The sequence below is a fragment of the Orcinus orca genome, chromosome 14 (assembly GCF_937001465.1).
Source record: "Orcinus orca chromosome 14, mOrcOrc1.1, whole genome shotgun sequence".
Classification (NCBI taxonomy): Eukaryota; Metazoa; Chordata; class Mammalia; order Artiodactyla; family Delphinidae; genus Orcinus; species Orcinus orca.
In genome coordinates, this window is record NC_064572.1 from 27,173,652 (window position 1) to 27,195,251 (window position 21,600).

Genomic DNA, 21,600 nt, shown 5'->3' on the forward strand with positions numbered 1-21,600 from the left:
TGTGGGATCTTCCTGGTCCAGGGCTCGATCCCATGTCCCCCGCATTGGCAGGCAGATTCTTAACCACTGCGCCACCAGGGAAGTCCATGGTTGCGGTTTCTAATGTAAAGAAACTCCCATGCTTAACTTATTCAAACAACTTCATCACCTTAATCAGTTGTCACAGAAATTGAAGTTAAAGGAGCTTTATTTGTGAATCCCGGATTTATAGGATACTTTAGTATGTTTTATGTCTATTATATTTTCCTTTTACAGTCAATATTCTCAGCTCCTTAATTTTAATTAATACTTACTAGTAAATATTCTATTTCAAATGAGGGAATGCATAGGAAAAAGACTCACTCCCAATGTTTTGTCATTGTTATTTCAGACCAAAACCTCCTGCGACTGAGCACAACCATGGTGCCTCCGGATTCTCCTCAGAAGTGAGACTTTCCAAAGGACCAATGACTCTTTTCCTCATGCCCTTTCAGTTTTTCCTGCTCCGTAGCTATGTCTCGATCTCGCCATGCAAGGCCTTCCAAATTAGTCAGGAGGGAAGATTTAAACAAAAAGAAAAACAGCCAACTGAAGAAGGGATCTAAGCCAGCCAACAAAAATGTGGCGACAGTCAAGACTGTGAGCCCTGGAAAATTAAAGCAATTAATTCAAGAAAGAGGTGTTAAGAGAAAAACAGAACCCAAACTGCCTATGCCAGTCAGAAGCCTTCTGACAAGAGCTGGAGCAGCACGAATGAATTTGGATAGGACTGAGGTTCTTTTTCAGAACCCAGAGTCCTTAACTTGCAATGGGTTTACAATGGCTCTCCGAAGCACCTCTCTTAGCAGACGACTCTCCCAACCCACAGCGGTCATAGCCAAACCCAAGAAAGTTTCACTGCCTAAGAATCTAGGAAAGCAACATGAGTGTGATTATAAGGTACTTACTGACATGGGAGTAAAGCACTCAGAAAGTGATTCAGTCCCAGTGCAAGACCCCTCAATCCCTCCTGATATAAAGAATCTAATTGGCATACAAAATGCATCATTAATAAAAAACGAGAGCCAAGAGACAACCCAGTCTTGGTCCCAAAGTGTGGAGGATTCCAAAATAAATCACTCTACTCATAGTGGCCCTGCAGCAGAGGTTCTTTCTGGGTCATTGGAAGGGACACGTGGTGGTGAAGGACTATTCTCTAGAGAGACATTGAATGATATTAGTGATTCCCCTAGAATGTTTGCTCAGGACACTTTCTGTGTTCCTTTGCTCCAAAAAGCAGCCCTCAGGGTTACCTCTGAAGGAAACCCCAGCATTCAGTTAGAAGATTTGGGTTCACGAGTAGAATCTCTTAAGCTATCTGATTCTTACCTGGATCCCATCAAAAGTGAACATGATTGCTGCCCCACCTCCAGCTTTAATAAGATTGTACCTGAATTGGACCTTCGAAACTGTTTGTCTATTGGTGGGTCAATATATCCTACCTCATTAATACAACTCCTCTTGGCAGGTTCAGAACAAGAAACCCTTGGTGCTAAACCAGATCATCAAGAGGTACTCAAATCTACCCCAGATGAACAGGAAGTTGCTGATACCACCCCTGTCCTAGGACAGGCCTTTAGTGCTGTCCCACATCAATGGGAAGTTCCTGGTGCTAACCCAGTTCATGGAGAGCCTCTGGGTCAGACCCCAGACCCACCAGAGATTCCTAGTGCTATTCCAGTCCAAGGAGAGGTCTTTGGTGCTATCTTAAATCAACAAGTCCTCGGTATGGTTGGTGGTACTGCCTCAGACCCCGATATCTTTCTTCCTGCTCCTCTTAACCCAATTGCTACCTGTAATGCTCTCCCAGAATGGCCTGAGCCCCAGAGCACTGTTTCATCTGGGCTTGAGGTCCAGGGCACTATGCAGATTTTGCCTCCGGGCTTAGGTCACACTCCTCAACCATCATCAAACTCAGAGATAAGTTCGGTACCTCCCGCAATGGCTATAAACAATATAGAAAATAAGAAGAAGGTTCATATAAGCTTTCTGCCAGCTAACACTCAGGGGTTCACAATAGCCCCTGAGAGAGGACTCCACCATGCTTCACAGGGCATTGTCCACCTCTCCCAGGCCAGTCCCAGCAAATTGGAAGGAGAGAGCTCCCAGATCAGTGCCACCAGCATGGTTGACATCAACACCACAGTGGTGTCTAGGCCAGTGTCACTTGTCAGTACCTCCTCTTCTCCTTCCTACACAACTTTGCTACCTACTTTGGAAAAAAAGAAACGAAAGCGATGTGGGGTCTGTGAGCCCTGCCAGCAGAAGACCAATTGTGGTGAATGCACCTACTGCAAGAATAGAAAGAACAGCCATCAGATCTGTAAGAAGAGGAAATGTGAGGAACTGAAAAAGAAGCCATCCATCATTGTGCCTTTGGAGGTAAGTAAATACCCAAGGGGCTGGGGACACCTGTGAGACTTAGTAGTGTGATTTGTGTGGAGACAATTTGCTTCTGTATTACATCCTTTTGCTTTGGTAAAATGTTGCTTTAAGTTGCCTATAGGAATTTGTGGACCTACCTGAAGTACGTCTTGGGCACTGAGTGATGCATTAGCTTATTTTTAGAATTTGTCTCAGAAAACTAGAACATAAACATTTTCCATTATAAGTTTTGATGGAGAATAGGGAAATTGTATGAAATGTGGTTTTGGAAAGATTTCCACTGTGCCTCATTTTGGCCAGTTGTGTGTCTTTTTTTGGGAGTTAAAGATTTAAAAATTAGGAGCACAAAGTCACTAACTGTCCTGCAGCCTGAGAAACCACAGGAATTAAACTTCTTTTCTTTTGAAAGAATAAAACTGTCTCTATCTTTAATCTTAAAACTTTGCCTGGAGGTATAGTAATGATAAAGCTTTCGTCTCAACTTTTGGCTTGTGATTTTCACCTGCTCACAGGATTGTTGAGATTCAATGGTAATCATAAGTTGAAAATGGTTTTTAAACTCCAAAGTGACATACAAACATTTGTACTTATTATTACAGTTATGAAACTAAGGTAGTAAAAATATTGGTTGCCTTAGACTTTGTTTAAAGGATTTTATGGAGGTTGGTTAATACTCAAACTTGCTTTAATTAAAATACCTGTCAGCTATGGTGTTTTATGATTTTTAGATTACTCACTTGAAGTGATATTTATTTTGAGTCTACTATGAATATGGGTGTAGTAGAATAGATTAATTTAAAATATCATGAACTTAATTTCAGTCAACCTTTTTTCTATTTCATTCTGGACTTAAATTATGTCCAAAAATGCTGACTTCCTATTTGACTGACACATTGCAAATAAGAGATCAGACATTTAGCCAATCATGTATTGATGACATTTAATATTTCTAAAATATTTTGTTATTATAAATCTTACTGCAATGAACTATCTTCTTTACTCAAGTCACTTCACACGTGTGAGAGTAGATCAAAATGTGGCCAGTAACTTAGTAGTCTACATACTTACATCTAAAACACTTAGTAGCAATATTTTTATAACAAGAGTGATCTCCCTGATAAGCTCCTGATTTGTAACATTGCCAATAGACATTGTTGCCCATTGTTGCCAAAGGTACTCTATCTCTAATAGGTATAAACAAGTTTGTTCTCTTCTTTTTTTTTTTTTTCGGTACGCGGGCCTCTCACTGTTGTGGCCCCTCCCGTTGCGGAGCACAGGCTCCGGTCGCGCAGGCTCAGCGGCCATGGCTCACGGGCCCAGCTGCTCCGCGGCATGTGGGATCTTCTCGGACCGGGGCACGAACCCGTGTCCCCTGCATCGGCAGGCGGACTCTCAACCACTGCGCCACCAGGGAAGCCCTGTTCTCTTCTTTTCTAAACTGGCTCCTCCTCTTGCATTGCATTTTTGGTTAACGGCTTACTGTCTACACGGTCACCCAAAATGGAAAATTCAGTCATGTTTAATGCCTTTCTCTCACTCTTGTAGTATCTCTTGTTCTACAACATCAGAGCACTTCTATCTCTCCATTTTCTTGGCTCCAGCTGTAGTTGAGCCTTTATCTCATACTGGGACAATTTCAGTGTCATCTTTATTATCAGCAAGTATTTATTGCACTTCTACTCTGGGTTGAGGGTACCAGCTAGCTGGGAAGTCAGGATGTTGAACAACAATTCTCCTTAGGTACAGTTCAAGTTTTCTTTCTATAACCCTGTTTCTCCTAGTTTAATACATTTAGTGCTCTTCTGTATATGTAATTTATCTCACTCAAAACAAAAGAAAATAGAGCAAAGTTTTCAGTGCCTTCCAGTTGTAGATGAAGCCTAGCTTTCTTAGCATGGAATACCAAGATTTTTTAAAAATACATTTATTTATTATTTTTTATTTTGGATGTGTTGGGTCTTGCAGCACGTGGGCTTCTCTCTAGTTGTGGCGTGCAGGTTTTCTCTCTCTAGCTGGGGCATGTGGGCTCCAGAGGGTGTGGGCTCTGTAGTTTGCAGCACCTGGGCTCTCTAGTTTAGGCACGCAGGCTCAGTAGTTGTGGCATGTGGGCTTATTTGCCCCGCAGCATGTGGGATCCTAGTTCCCCGACCAGGGATCAAACCTGGGTCCCCTGCATTGGAAGGTGGATTCTTTATCACTGGACCACTGGTGATGTGGGAAGGTGCCAATATTCAAGATCTTGGCATGACTGATCTCCTCTGTCTTGTTTGCTGTCACTTCTCACATTATACTTGAAGTTTCAGCTGTAGCCAGCTACTTATATATCCCCAGGCTCACCGTGCATGATCCTGCCTCAGTTTCCTTGCTCATGGTACATATTCTTCCTTTCCCTATCTGACAAGACTCCACCCATTCACTCACCCCTCCCTGTGCCACACCTGTATCTGTGCATGTTCCCCCGGTTTCATTCCAGGGGACTTTGTTTTTCTAATGCCTATCTAGCCTTGGTACAGTGATAGGTGCTAAATAAACACTTGTTAGTTAAATGAAAAGAATATATTTGTAACTCAAATAATCAGGTTTAGAAATTTAGATGTTGGCATGTGGTTTATTTCTGTAAACTTGCTCTGGCAAGCAAGTGTGGCCACTGTTGTCAAGGTCCATCCGTGTGAGAAAAACCAGTATTTGTTAATGAATGAATGAATACCTTGGCTATAGCTCACAATCTCCTAAGCACCACATTCTTTATTAAAAACAAAACAAAAAACTCTTTTATTTTGACATGTCAGTTTTATAGAAATATTGCAAGAGTAGTATCGAGAATTTGGTTTATCTTTCAGCCAAATGATAATATTTTATCATATTACTTTATCTCTCTTTTTAGCTCCTCCCCATGTGTATATTTTTTTCTGAATCAACTGAGAGTAAGGTTTTCATAGACATGATATCCCTTTATCCTTGCATACTAGAGAATATATTTCCTAAAAACAAGGATATTCTCTCCTATTATTATCAAAATTAGCAAGTTAACATTGAACCACTATTATTATCTAGCCCACAGACTTTATTCATATTTTGCCTATAAGAAAATATCCTTTTGACCTCCTTTAATTTGGAATAGTTCCTCAAACTTTTAAAACAACTTTACTGAGGTATAATTGACATATAATAAACTGCACGTATTTAAAGGGTACAGTTTGGTAGGTCTGACATATGTATACACTGTGTGAACATTACCACAGTCAAAATTCGTTACTCCCCCAAATCTCTTTGTACCCCTTCATAGTCCCTTCTCTCCTACCTGCACCCTTTCTCCTCAGGAAAACACTCTTTCTGTCACTATACATTAGTTTGCATTTTCTAGAGTTTGATATAAATGGAATCATATAATATGTACTTTTTGTGTGTGTGTGTGTGTGCACTGACTGATGCATTAGCTTATTTTTAGAATTTGTCTCAGAAAACTAGAACATAAACATTTTCCATTATAAGTTTTGATGGAGAGTAGGGAAATTGTATGAAATGTGGTTTTGAAAAGATTTCCACTGTGCCTCATTTTGGCTAGTTGTGTGTCTTTTTGGGAGTTAAAGATTTAAAAATTAGGAGCACAAAGTCACTAACTATCCTGCAGCCTGAGAAACCAGAGGAATTAAACTTCTTTTCTTTTGAAAGAATAAAACTGCCTCTATCTTTAATCATTACATTAGTTTGCATTTTCTAGAGTTTGATATAAATGGAATCATATAATATGTACTTTTTTTTTTTTTGGTTTAGAATAGTTCCTCAACATTTGTTTTTAATGACATTGCTTCTTTTGCAAAGTGCAGATTACTTATTTTGTCCCTCACTTTGGGTTTGTCTAATGCTTCCTCATGACTAGATTTGGATTATACATTTTTGTATGAATACCTTCTTACAGGAGGGACGTAATGTCCATTTGTCCGACTATTCATGATCTTAATTTTGATCACTTGGTTAAAGGTACTGTCTTCTAGATTTCTCCATTGTAAAATCAGTATTTTTCACTTTGTATTTAATAAATATCTTACAGAGAGATCAAGACATGTAAATATACTGCTATCCCTCAAACTTTCACTCCCCAATTTTAATGTTCATCAGTGATTTTTGCCTGATAGTTGCCAAATTGTGGTTCTGTTTGCATTGTTTCTTCTAAATCTGTTAATTAGTTTTAAACTCCAAAGAAGAGCTTTTTCTTCTTATTTGTTTCAGTGTGAACCTGTAGATTTTTGTTATATTCAGTAAGTTACACTCCTTTATTATCATTACTTATTTTGTTGCTCAAATTTCCCCAAATCTGGCCAGGGAGCACCTTCAACCATTGTTTGAATAATTATTTATTTCCTGGGACAAGTATTCTAAGGTTTTCTATTTTCCATCCTGCCCCAGACCAGATGATCAGCTGTTTATCCAAGGACACTTGGTTCTTTTTGGTGGAGAATGATACTTAGAAACCAAGATCTTGTTAATAGGTATTATCGTTGTTGCTGAAATGTCAGTGGTGTGTTCAAAAGTTAGAATATGCATATGTTGAATTAGTTCTCTCTCTCTCTCTCTCTCTCTCACACACACACACACACACACACACACACACACACACCACCCTAATGCTTCAATGTAGTTATGTTGTTCATTTGAAATACAATTTTAATTAGTTTATTTGTTTATTTTCTATTTCAAAGGTCCCCTATAGTTGATGATATTCATATTCTCTTGCTTTCCCCCTCCCCCAAAAGATCGCCCTTGCCCCTGAGAAAGCTGATTCTGAAGAATGTATTGTGTTGTCCTTATACTGAACTCTGACAGTACAGAGACTTACACATCCAGCAATGCGTGGAGAGGCAGAGGAGAACATAGGGAACACTTCTCTGAGGAATTTCATTCTGAGAGAGCAAGGAACAGTTGTACACTCATTTGTTTCTGTCTTCTTTTGCTTAATATTATGTTTATAAGATTTGCCAATAATGTTGCTTATAATTATAGTTGTTCATTCTTGTTGCAGTGTAGTATTCCATTGTATGTATATATCACAATACCTGTATCCATTCTATTGTTAATGGGAAGTGAAATGTTACAGTACAGAACAGAACAGTAGAATGAACATAGCAGTACTACTATGGATTTTTTTTGGGCGGGGGGTGGTGGGCTGGCCATGCAGCTTGTGGGATCTTAGTTTCCCCACCAGGGATCAAACTTGCCCCCTGCAGTGGAAGCACAGAGTCCTAACCACTGGACCACCAGAGAATTCCCTGGACACTTTTTTTTTCTATGTTAGAGTCTCTATAGTATTTTTTTTAATGGAACTTTATATTTATTTATTTATTTATGGCTGCATTGGGTCTTTGTTGCTGTGCGTGGGCTTTCTTTAGTTGCGGCAAGTGGAATCTACTCTAGCGGTGTGCGGGCTTCTCATTGCAGTGGCTTCTCTTGTTGCGGAGCACGGGCTCTTAGCACGCGCCCTTCAGTAGTTGTGGCACAGCAGGCTCAGTAGTTGTGGCTTGTGGGCTCTAGAGTGCAGGCTCAGTAGTTGTGGCGCACCGGCTTAGTTGCTCCGTGACATGTGGGATCTTCTCGGACCAGGGCTTGAAGCTGTGTCCCCTGCATTGGCAGGGGGATTCTTAACCACTGCGCCACCAGGGAAGCCCCCTGGACATTTTTATAAAAGTCTTTTGGTGACTATATGCATACATTCTGTTGAGTGTATTTCTAGGAGTGGAATTTCTGTGTCATAGAATATGTGTATGCTTAGCTTCCGTAAATATTACCAAACTGCTGTGATTGTTCCAATTAAGACTCTCATCAGTAGTGTATGAAAGTTCCACTTGCTCCACATCCTTGCCAACACCGGATATTTTCTGTCTTTTTAAAAAAATATTTATTTTCTTTATTTTTTTGGCTGCATTGGGTCTTTGTTGCGGCATGTGTGCTTCTCTCTAGTTGCGGTGCACGGGTTTTCTCTAGTTGCGGCAAGCAAGGCCTACTCTTCATTGTGATGCGTGAGCTTCTCACTGCGGGGGCTTCTCTTGTTGTGGAGCATGGGCTCTAGGTGTGCAGGCTTCAGTAGTTGCAGCACGTGGGCTCAGTAGTTGTGGTTCGTGGGCTCTAGAGCGCAGGCTCTGTAGTTGTGGCACACAGGCTTAGTTGCTCTGTGGCATCTTAGTTGCACTGTCCCACCAGGGAAGTCCCAATTGTGCTTTTTAATGAACAGAAATTCTTAACTTTAATGTAGTCCAGTTTACCAATCCTCTCCTTTACGATAACTTTTTATTTCCTGTTTAAGAAAATTTTTTTGGACTTCCCTGGTGGCACAGTGGTTAAGAATCCGCGTGCCAATGCAGGGGACACAGGTTTAAGCCTTGGTCTGGGAAGATCCCACATGCCTCGGAGTAACTAAGCCTGTGCGCCACAAATATTGAGCCTGTGTGCTACAACTACAGAAACCCGTGCACCTAGAGCCCGTGTTCTGCAACAAGAGAAGCCACCGCAGTGAGGGGCCAGAGCACCAGAAGGAAGAGTAGGCCCCTGCTCGCCACAACTAGAGAAAGCCCGCGCGCAGCAACAAAGACCCAACGCAGCAAAAATAAAATATAAAATGAATAAATAAATAAATTCTTAAAAAAAGAGAAAATGTTGTCTGTTTTTTGCAAATTCCAAGGTCATGAAGATGTTCTCTTTTGTTTTCTTCTTAAAAAGTTACTTTTTAAAACCTTTCACGTTTAGTTGTACAAACTGGAATTGACTTTTGTGTATCACATGAGATAGGAGTCAAGACTCATTCTTTTTCATAGGGATATCTACTTGACCATTACTGAAATGACTATCCTTTCCCCACTACTACAACATCAACTTTGTCACAAATCAAGTGATTGATTAGTTCTCAATCTGTTTCTAGACTGTTTCATTGGCCTTTTGTCTATTTTTCTGTCTGAACTCTCATTACTAGGCTTTACAACTAGTCTTGCTAACTGGTAGTATAAGTCCTTCAGTTTTGTTTTCAATATTTATTTGGGCTATTTTTTTGGTTCTTTGTATTTTCATCAAAAAAATTTTTTTAATATGTGTATTTATTTATTTATTTGGCTGCACTGGGTCTTAGTTGCCGCGTGTGTGTGGGATCTTTGTTGCTGCATGCGGAGTCTTTTTTTTTTTTAATAAATTTGTTCGTTTATTTATTTATTTATTTTGCAGTACGCGGGCCCCTCACCGCTGCGGCCTCTCCCGCCGCACGGAGCACAGGCTCTGGACGCGGATGACCAGCGGCCATGGCCCACGGGCCCAGCCGCTCTGCGGCACGCGGGACCCTCCCGGACCGGCGCACGAACTTGTGCCCCCCGCATCGGCAGGCGGACCCCCAACCACTGAGCCACCAGGGAAGCCCTATTTATTTATTTTTGGCTGCACTGGGTCTTCGTTGCGGCGCGCAGGCTTTCTCTAGTTGTGGAGAGCAGGGGTTACTCTTCGTTGCGGTGCATGGGCTTCTTATTGTGGTGGCTTCTCTTGTTGCAGAGCATGGACTCTAGGCACACAGGCTTCTGTAGTTCTGGTGCACAGGCCTAACTGCTCTGCGGCATGTGAGATCTTCCCGGACCAGGGCGCGAACCCGTGTCCCCTGCATTGGCAGGCAGATTCCTGACCACTGCGCGACCAGGGAAGCCCGCGGAGTCTTTTTAGCTGTGGCATGCAAACTCTTAGTTGTGGCATGTGGGATCCAGCTCTCTGACCAGGGATCGAACCCAGGCCCCCTGCATTGGGAGTTCGGAGTCTTAGCCACAGGACCACAAGGGAAATCCCTTCATCAAAATTTTTGAATCAGCCTGTAAATTTCCACCAAAAACCCTGTTGGAATTTTTATTGTTTGTGTTGAATCTATACATCAGTTTGCAGTCAAATGCTCTACCACTGAGCTATACTCCCTCTCATCAGTTTGAAGAGATTGACTTTTTTTTTTTTTTTTTTTTTTTTTGCGGTACGCAGGCCTCTCACTGTTGTGGCCTCTCCCGTTGCGGAGCACAGGCTCCGCACGTGCAGGCTCAGCGGCCATGGCTCACGGGTCCAGCCTCTCGGCGACATGCGGGATCTTCCCGGACCGGGGCACGAACCCGTGTCCCCTGCATTGGCAGGCGGACTCTCAACCACTGCGCCACCAGGGAAGCCCTGAGATTGACATTTTTACAATATTGAATCTTCCAGTTCATGACCATAGTATATCTTTATTTATGACTTACTTTCTTTCAATAACATTTTGTAGCTTTCAATATAGAGTTATTTAGTTTATTTTTAGGTATTTGATATCAAAAATTTTTTATATTTATTTTACACACATCAATGATTGAAGCCCATTTACTTCGATAAGAATATTGGTAAGCAAATATATTTCATGTATTTGTTCCTCACATCAGAATTATTTTACTTATTATTGAGACTTGGAGTGAGAAAGAGAAAATACATTTACAGTTTTTAAATGTTAATATTTTTATTATTAGAATATTTATTTTATTATTTATTTATAATAATATATATATATTAATTTATGTATTTTGGCTTCGTTGGGTCTTCGTTGCTGTGCGCAGGCTTTCTCTAGTTGCAGCAAGCGGGGGCCACTCTTCCTTCCAGTGCGTGGGCTTCCCATTGCAGTGGCCTCCCCCTCTGCGGAGCACAGGCTCTAGGCACTTGGGCTCCAGTAGCCATGGCACGCGGGCTCAGCAGCCGTGGCTCACGGGCCCAGTTGCTCCGCGGCATGTGGGATCCCCCGGACCAGGGTTCGAACCCGTGTCCCCTGAATCGGCAGGCGGACTCCCAACCACTGCGCCACCAGGGAAGCCCTATAATAATATTTTATTATATGAAACAAATGTACATTTTAAAAACAGAACTGTTAGAATTTTTTTTCTTCTAAAATATACTTAGCCCCCAAAGGCATATGCCATTTCTCAGAATGTTAACTACTAATGTCTGGGAGAAGTAAAAACAATTTTAATCTACTCTTTTTTTTGATCATAGATTATATTTTTGTCTCCCAATTGTTTCTTTTAATTGAACAACAAGGTAATTAGATAGTCTTCCCAGTGATCTCTTTGGCCAAGAGATAAAGTGTTATTTTTTGCCAAGTTTAGTTCAGCTTAGTGTTCTCCATATTCAGAAATACAGTTAATTAAAACCATTGACTTTACAACTCATAGTCATCTAGGAATTTGCTCCTGGCTAGGTATTCCTCATTTTGCATTTGTAATTTAGCATACTGAGACATATGCATTATTCTATTTATTGAATAGTGAGTGATGTTAAAAGCGGGGGAGAGGTGCTTTTTAGGGACTTAAAGTGTAGGTGCTTTGGCCAGGCTACACTTTCACACACTTTTTAGTATGTTCAAAAACAACAACGACAACAAAACACAGTTGTTTGTAGATATGCTTCTGAGGGCAGTGTTTTGAATTATATATCTATAGCTTGATGATTTGGTATAGTATCACACATTTAAGTAATATGAATTGAATGACTAAGCAGTTTGTGAGTTGGTTGCCAAAGTGAAATAGTCTCTTAATATTTACTCCAATTAATCTTTTTTGTTTCTTGGGTTTTTTTGTTTGTTTTTGTTTTGCCATGCCAGGCAGCTTGTGGGACTTTAGTTCCCCGACTAGGGATTGAACTTGGGCCATGGCAGTGAAAGCTCCATGTCCTAACCATTGGACCACCAGAAAATTCCCTACTCCAGTTAATATTGATTTTTTTTCCTCCAAATATTAAAGGGTTATTATATGTTTGGTTACATTAATAGCAGTATATTAGATAACACTGTAAAATGTGCTATTTATTACCATGCTACCTTCTTAGCTAATAGAAATTACACCTGGGAAAATAGCAATACCTATATAGTTCGTGCTTGAAAAGCTAAAAGTTTAGTATTATATGATACAAATTGAACCACTGACTGTTCACTGTCCTGTGGATAGTGTGATAACAGTCTAGTTCCGGAGATGTCCCTTCAGAATTGGTTGACATACTTGTTTAATTTTATTTTATCCATTTTAGTGGGAGTTGCGTGGGACAGGCCTCTTCTGGCCACTGCTTTTCTCAGTGTTTTCAAACAGCCAGATTTCATTTTGGCATATGTTATATATGGCATATGGAACAAATTTTTGCTACCAACTCTTGCAATTGAGGGCAGATGTTATATGTCCCTAAATGTGCCTTTAAGGAATCTCTTAGGATCACTACTGAGACTTCAGTAGCATACCTCACCACAGAGCTGACCATAGGGAAAAAAGCCTGTGGCGTCTAGGATCTTTGCATGTTTAGAATATGTATATTTATGTATAACTGAACCATTTTGCTACACACCAAAAATGAATACAACATCGTAAATAAAGTATACTTCAAATAAATAAATAAATAAATAAAAAATAACCCCCAAGCATGTAAACAAAACCGTGCTGATCTTGATTGATTATGACTGGTGGGTGTTAATTTCTGGAATCTTGTCAGTATGGTTCAAATCTTACCTTGCCATTTTGTGTAGACCATCTTATCCAGAAAGAAAAATGTGTGAAACTGACTTAACACCTTCATCTAGTATCAGTATAATCCAAGTTATACTATCACTTACTAGTGAGCACTGTAGTTTGGTACATGTTTATTTTGCTACAGAGCTTATCTCCCCATGTCTTTGTTGGTCAGCTTCTTTTTTTTTTTGTTGGTCAGCTTCTTGATATTTTTATTCCAGAGTAATATTTCAAGAGTTGATGGTTTCAAAGCTGCAAAAGTCATTCTCTCGGGCTTCCCTGGTGGCGCAGTGGTTGAGAGTCTGCCTGCCGATGCAGGGGACACGGGTTCGTGCCCCGGTCCGGGAAGATCCCACATGCCGCGGAGCGGCTGGGCCCATGAGCCATGGCCGCTGAGCCTGCGCGTCTGGAGCCTGTGCTCCGCAACGGGAGAGGCCACAACAGTGAGAGGCCCGTGTACAGCAAAAAAAAAAAAGTCATTCTCCCTATAAAGTAGCCAGTCACTGTAGTACTATGATGGATGTGGCACTAGTGTAACCAGCTAGGAGAGAAAGTGGGATCATATATTTTTGTACTATTATCATATTAAAATAAGACACAGCTAGCAAATGAATCAAACTAATCTAAGCAATTCAGGTTATTACCTTGATAATGAGACTCAGTGCTCAAGTCATGATTATCCAGAAAGTTTTGGCTAATTATCTATCATCAGCTCTTCATGTCTGCTAGTAAGCAACAAGAGAAATCTTGCTCTTTTCTGATTTATTTATGTCCTGTTAACACTGCTACAGTTTTTTAAAAAAGGGCATGGTGAGAAAGCAGTGATTAGAAGTGAGATGTTTAAATTACTTCTAAAGCCCAAGCTCAGGCTATAGAGGGTGCTAGCACATCACAGGTGCTCAGTACATGTTTGCTGAACAAATGATTCAATGAATGAATGAAATCTCATAAAAAATGTAAGATTCAGCCTATCTCACATACCAATGTCTCTTAAAAAAAAAAAAGTGCACTGTAAACCATTATATCCCATGTGTACTTAATATATCATCTTAGCAGCTAGTACCTCAAAACATTTTGGGGTTTATTCTATATATGTCATTTTCAAGTACCAAAGATATTAGGATCATGGGATGTCTGTAGCAGAAATTCAAGTAGAGGACTTGAGAAAAAAGTTTATAGGAAGTACACAGTGCTTTAAAAATATGCTTAAAGGGCTTCCCTCGTGGCGCAGTGGTTGAGAGTCCACCTGCCGATGCAGGGGACACGGGTTTGTGCCCCGGTCCGGGAAGATCCCACATGCCGCGGAGCGGCTGGGCCCGTGAGCCATGGCCGCTGAGCCTGCGTGTCCAGAGCCTGTGCTCTGCAACGGGAGAGGCCACAACAGTGAGAGGCCCGCGTACCACACACACACACAAAAAAGCTTAAAAAGCAGCTGCTTGTGTTGTTTAAAATTACTGCCAGGTCCATTTGTGATTATGAGTTATACCAAGATGCAAAGTTTGGACACCTCAAAGTTCTAAAGGGAAAAGGACCATGAAAGCTCAAAATGACGCTTTTCTAATTGTAAATGGAGTTTAGAAAAACAATTCTAGAAGGATACATACCTACCAAACCAAGCTGTTGGAAGTGTTTACCTCTGAGGACTAGAGTTTTTGGATGGAGGATGGGTGTATTAGAAAATAAGTGACTTTAAATTTTGCTTAAATTTTTATACGTGGTTTGAATTTCTACATAAAGAGCTTGTGTTACTTTAAAAAGTAATAAAATCAAAGTAGTGTAATTTGCATTTGGAAAGCTTAGAAGCAGGAAAAAGACAAACTTTAATTCTACTACCTAGATGAAACCACGATGAGTATATAGGCATATTTGCTTCCAGTGTTTTTTCTGCATTTATTTTTTAAAAGATTTTTTTGATGTGGACCATTTTTGAAGTTTTATTTAATTTGTTACAATATTGCTTCTGTTTTATGTTTTGGTTTTTTGGTCCTGAGGCGTATGGGATCTTAGCTCCCCAACCAGGGATCGAACACTCACCTCCCTTCATTGGAAGGCGAAGTCTTAACCACTGGACCACCTGGGAGGTCCCTGCATTTAAAAAATAACATAGTTTTTAAATTTTTTCTTTTTGTTTCACTGGAAATATGATGCTCAGTTGTAAACGTTAAAAGCATACAAATTGTGGGCTTCTTTGGTGGTGCAGTGGTTAAGAATCTGCCTGCCAATGTAGGGGACACAGGTTCAATCCCTGGTCTGGGAAGCTTCCACGTGCCATGGAGCAACTAAGCCCATGCGCCACAACTACTGAGCCCGCATGCCACAACTACTGAAGCCCGGGCACCTAGAACCCATGCCACCACAATAAGAAGCCCACGCACTGCACAAAAAGTAGCACCTGCTCGCCGCAACTAAAGAAAGCCTGTGCAGCAACGAAGCCCCAACGCGGCCAAAAAAAAAAAAAAAGTATACAAATTGCTTTGTTACGATAAAACTAACCGTGTATACACACACACAGAAAAAAATAAATAACATCTTTAAAGTTGAATAAGGTAAAATTTCTTCCTCTTTTTTTCTCAGTATATCATCAACATTTCCCTTGTAAGTAAAAATTTGTAAAGATTTAAAAAGTATGTGTATAATATTCCTTTGGGTAAACGAACATAACCTACTAAATTACTTTTCATGACCGGATGAATTATTTTGGGTCCCATTTCAAATTATGTTCTTTTTTATTTTTGGCTGCATTGGGTCTTAGTTGTGGCATGTGGGATCTTTTGTTGCAGCGTGGGCTGTCTGTTGTGGTGTGTGGGCTTCTCTCTAGTTGTGGCGTGCAGGTTTTCTCTCTCTAGTTGTGGCACACAGGCTCCAGAGTGCGTGGGCCCTGTAGTTTGTGGCAGGACAGCTCTAGTTGAGGCACAGGAGCTCAGTAGTTGTGGCACGCGGGCTTAGTTGCTTCACGATATGCGGGATCTTAGTTCCCTGACCAGGTATCCAACCCGCATCCCCTGCATTGTAAGGATTCTTTGCCACTGGACCACCAGCGAAGTCCCCTCAAATTATGTTCTTGACACTGGAATCTACTAGTCCTGAATTTCAAGCTAGAAGTATTAGCATAACCAAAAAATTTAGTATTTTGTTAATGATTTATTATTGCCTAATGGTTTCTAAATCTTTACCACTTTTGGAAACCTGAAGTTTGTAGTACAGGTAGGTTTTGGAAAGTCAGGTCCATTTCCTTCTCTCAAAAAGAGAAACTAAAGTTTCTTTTACCTTCTTTCTGGTAAACACATCTTCATGCCCTCTCAAAGATGGGGGTTGAGCCAGCATTTAAGCATATCTCATTAGCGTAGCTAAATGACTGGACACTAGCCAGATCAGATTAGGTACTTGGTGTATTTTTAGCTACCATGGAAAAACCCAGAATTTTAAAGTTATTATTATTATATTAGTGCTTAAGTCCCACTAAATTTTCTACATGGTTTTTAGTTGCTAGGCAAGAGTTCCTAAGACTAATTTGATCCTGGTTTAAATGATCCCAACACTTGTCTTTCATATGATGTTTCAAAAATCATAAAGTTAGAACTTCTACATCAGAGGTTTTTAATCTGGATGGGCTTCAGTGCTCTGTGATCCCATCCCCTCAAAATTATATGTAACATATTGTTTTTTTTTGGGTTTTTGGGGTTTTTTTGCGTTACGCGGGCCTCTCACTGTTGTGGCCTCTCCCGTTGCGGAGCACATGCTCCGGACGTGCAGGCTCAGCAGCCATGGCTCATGGGCCTAGCCGCTCTGCGGCATGTGGGATCCTCCCGGACCGGGGCACAAACCCGTGTCCCCTGCATTGGCAGGCGGACTCTCAACCACTGCGCCACCAGGGAAGCCCCATGTTTTTTGTTTTTTAACATATTGTTTTATATGCATTTTTCTGGAGAGATGGTCTTTAGCTTTCATTAGATTTCACAGAAATATAAATCATGTCTCCTACTCCCCAAAGTAAAAACAAGTAAGGGGGTCACACCAATCTTTTAAGACTTTGAAGGAGTGAAATTAACAACTGTTACTCTGGTTAAGCTATACTAAGATCCTTTATTCCCCCCATGTGGTCATCAGTGTGAGAATGGATCTATTTGTAACATTGTGATAGACCCCTGAAGCAGGGATGCCTGAGGAGCAGAAGTGATGTCTACAAAGCGTCTGGTAGAGTCCTTGCTACATAGTAGGTGCTTAATGTGGTGGTTATTGTTTTATCCTTGAAGAGATTTGCCTGTTCATTTCATTACTTTCACCCATTTCCCTCTTGCTACCTGACTCACGTTACTTAGAGGAAAGTAACTAAAGTCCTCAGAATTAGCCAGTACACACCATTTCACAGGATCTGCAACTGCATTTTTCCTGCAAGAGCATTAGGATTATGAATGAATTGGTTTCACTGTTCCCATGTGATGCAGAATTATAGCTGTGGTTTCCGGCGAGACGATGCCACAGTTATTTTCTTGTCCTTGTATAATGAGAGGGTTTTGGTGTTTCTGCCATATTCTAGATATTTACACTACATAGCTCATTTTCGTATCATATTTCATATGGAACACCATTTTGTGGTGAGTTTTCTGTTAAAGGGCAAAAGTAGGATCAAGACAGGAGGAAGTGGGAGGACAAGACAGTGGAAGCCCACAGTTGATCCAAGCCATGGACTTTTTTGGAGGGAGCTGATCCATTTTAGATTTAGAGAGAAAAGTGTGTGTGTGTGTGTGTGTGTGTGTGTGTGTTAGTTTCCTCCACACTTTCAGGAGTAAGTAACTTGTTTAGGAATTAACACAGAATTGCAGGGAGATTTGTCTACTAGGCAACATAAAATTAAATTACCTTCTTTATTCACCTACTTCCATTTTCTAGGGACATTTCTGGTACACTATGAGATGTCAAAACAAACACAAATCAATAAAACAAGGAAAACAAAACAAAGTAGTGTTTAACTTATTTCTTTTAAAAAAGTCAGTAACCAGGGAACTTTGTGTTCATTGATAATTAAGTACATAAGATTTTAACAAAATTTAAACTTCTTTGACTTGCAGTGCAGGAAACTGGCAAAGGAAAGGAAAAAGGGAAAAAATGAACATTTATTGAGAGTCTACTATGGGCCAGACACTGTGCTAGAAGGCTTAATGTTACCATATTTGATCCTGACAGTGACCCATGAAGTGTAAGTATTAGGACTCTCATTTAGCAGACCAGGAAACGGAAACCCACATTAAAAAATGTATTAATTTCCCCCGGCTAGCACGTAGTAGAGGCACTCTTTCCATTATGATAAAGGAGAATCAAACAATTTCTTCTTTTTAAAAAACTGAGATCTAATTCATGTATCATAAAATTCACTCTTTTGAAAGTATACTATAGTGCAATAGTGGTTTTATATATATATATATATATATATTTTTTTTTTTTTTGCCTGCAGAGCTTGCAGGATCTTAGTTCCCCAAACAGGCATCGAACCAGTGCCCCCTGCAGTGGAAGCACGGAGTCCTAACCACTGTACCGCCAAGGAATTCCCGGTCTTTAGTATATTTACAAAGTTGTGCAACCTTTACCACAATCTAATTCTAGAACACGTTCATCACCCCAAAAAAGAAACCCAGTATAATTAAGCAGTGACTCCCCATCCTTCTCTCCCTCAGCTCCTGGTAACCACTAACTTGCTTTTTGTCTTTATGGATTTGCCTATTCTGGGCATTTCATGTAAATGGAACCGTACAATATTTGGTCTTTTGTATCTGGCTTCTTTTACTTTAGCATAATGTTTTCAAGTTTCATCCATGTCATAGCATTTATCAGTACTTCATTCCCTTTTATGGCTGAATAATATTTCATTGCATGAATAAACCACATTTTGTATAAACATTCATCAGTTGATGGACTTCTGAGTTGCTTCTACTTTTTGGCTACTATGAATAATGCATTTACAAACATTTGTGTACAGGTTAGTTTTGTGGACATGTGTTTTCAGTTATTATGGGTATATCCCTAGGATTGGAACTGCTGGGTCATATGGTAACTCTTTGTTTAACTTTAAGGAATTGCCAGACTGTTTTCCAAAGTAGCTGTACCATTTTAGATTCAACAATCCTCATCAAAACTTATTATCTGGGGCTTCCCTGGTGGTGCAGTGGTTGAGAGTCCGCCTGCCGATGCTAGGGGACACGGGTTCGTGCCCCACTCCGGGAAGATCCCACATGCCGCGGAGCGGCTGGGCCCGTGAGCCATGGCCACTGAGCCTGCGTGTCCGGAGCCTGTGCTCCGCAACGGGAGAGGCCACAACGGTGAGAGGCCCGCGTACCGCAAAAAAAAAAAACAAACCAAAAAAACTTATTATCTGATTTTCTGATTATTGCCTTCCTAGTCGGTGTGAAGTGGTATTCCAGGATGGTTTTGATTTGCATTTCTCTAATGATTAATGATATCAAGCATCTTATCATGTCCTTATTGACCATTTGTATGTCTTTTTTGGAGAAGTGTCTATTCAAGTCTGTCTTAGTTCGTTTGGGCTGCTATAACAAAATACTGCAGACGGGGTGGCTTATAAACAACAGAAATTTATTGCTCATAGTTCTGGAGAAGGCACCAGCATGGTTGAATTCTGGTGAAGGCCCACTTCCTGGTTCATGGTTTGTGCCTTCTCGCTGTGTCCTCACATGGTGGAAGAGGCTAGGGAACTCTCTGGAGCTTCTTTTAGAAGGCACTAATCCCATTCATGAGGGTTCTACCCTCATGACTTAAGCATCTCCCAAAGTCCCCATCTTCTAATATTATATTGGGCTTTAGGATTTCAAAAAATGAATTTTGGGGGGACACAACATTGTGTAGTGCCTGTCATTTGGTAGCCACCAAAAAAATGTTGGTTGAATTAAATGATACTAGTCATAGATGTGGAACTGGTATGTAGTAAACATTGATATCTGAAGGGGTTAATAACAACTATTATATACTGAGTACTCACTAAGTGCCCGGTACTGTATTAAGCACTGACATGCTCATTATCTCATGTAATCCTTGTAATAATCCTATGAAACATACATTCTTCCCCCAATGTATAAAGTAAGACACTGAGGCTTAGACAGGCCAAGTAACTTGTCTAAGACTACACAGTTGATCTTGGATTAGAGCCCTTGGCTTCGATGGTAAGTGCTCATTTAAAGCACCATGTTCCCGGGAATTTCCTGGAGGTCCATTAGTTGGGACGCAACACTTCAGCTACCGAGGGCCAGTGTTCGATCCCTGGTCAGGGAACTAAAATCCCACAAGCGGCGTGGCATGGCCAAAATAATAAATAAATAAATAAAATTAACCACCATGTTTCTGAGCAAGGGGAAGAAGCCAAATATGAAGAACCTGGAGGATAGAGAGAAGTGGGACCAAAATGTGGACTGGTTAAGGATAGCCCTGCTAAGGTGATTGCTGCTATCTTTTAGACTTTTGAAACTTTGAAAGAGATGTTGTATAAGAATCTTATACTAGGTTCATTTTAACAAGGAAACTATATAGCACAGGAAACTATATAGCACTGTATAGCACAGGAAACTATATTCAGTATCTTGTAATAACCCATCATGGGAAAGAATCTGAAAAAGAATATATATATGTGCATATATATATGCAACTGAATCATTTTGCTGTACACCAGAAACTAACACACCAAAAAAAAGCTCCCTAGGGACTTCCCTGGAGGTCCAGTGGTTAAGATTCCATGCTCGCAATGCAGGGGGCACAGGGTCGATCCCTGGTGGGTGAACTAAGATCTTGCATGCCACATGGCACAGCCAAAAAAAAAAAAAGAAAGAAACTAACACAACATTGTAAGTCAACTATACTTCAATAAAAATTAAAAGAAAAAAGAATCTTTTTTTTTTTATTATTATTATTTTCTTGCGGTACGCGGGCCTCTCACTGTTGTGGCTTCTCCCGTTGCGGAGCACAGGCTCCGGACGCGCAGGCTCAGCAGCCATGGCTCACGGGCCCAGCCGCTCCGCGGCATGTGGGATCTTCCCGGACCGGGGCACGAACCCGTGTCCCCTGCATCGGCAGGCGGACTCTCAACCACTGCGCCACCAGGGAAGCCCTTAAACGAGTTTTAATTGCTTAATACCTTGTTTATTTGTACATGTTCATGTGACAGCCATCATTATCCGTTGCTGTAGTGGAACCACCTGCAAGTCAGCTGCCATACCAGAAGCTTTTTTCATAGCCATTACAGCATTTAACGCTAAAGTCAGCTTTGTCCCTCACTGAGTCTATGGGGGGTTAACTTACTCCGGGTCCCATAGTTAATAAGCATCATTGGGATTTGGATCCCACCAAGGACATACTGATCTTGTATAAGATCATATTTTGATATTGTTTGATGTAACATCTTAAGGTGGACAAGCCATGAGGAAATACTACTTTCTTTTAAAAAAATCTAAATTAATTTTCTTTGATCACATACATAGTTACGATTAAGAGAATTGTTAGGTATAGTGGTCCTTCATCCCCACCACCCCCTCCCCAAACCCACTAATGCTTCATTTATGATGATGATTAGCAAAAGTAGCCTTATAAGAATATGGTATATATTCATAAAGTTGGACACAATCACAGCATCAGTGAATGCAGTTTGACTTATTCTCAAATGATGTGCATGAAAGAACTG

At 40.6% G+C, this 21,600-nt stretch overlaps 1 protein-coding gene across 1 annotated transcript in view; it reads left to right on the plus strand.

The window, feature by feature from the left end:
* Positions 1-379: 379 nt before the first annotated feature.
* The window catches only part of TET1 (tet methylcytosine dioxygenase 1), a 132,019-nt gene continuing 110,798 nt past the window's right edge, over positions 380-21,600 (plus strand). Inside the window, exon 1 of the mRNA XM_033407612.2 lies at positions 380-2,400. Within this exon, the coding sequence (XP_033263503.1) occupies positions 493-2,400 (1,908 nt within the window). The 5' untranslated portion in view covers positions 380-492. The remainder of the gene's footprint in view (positions 2,401-21,600) is intronic.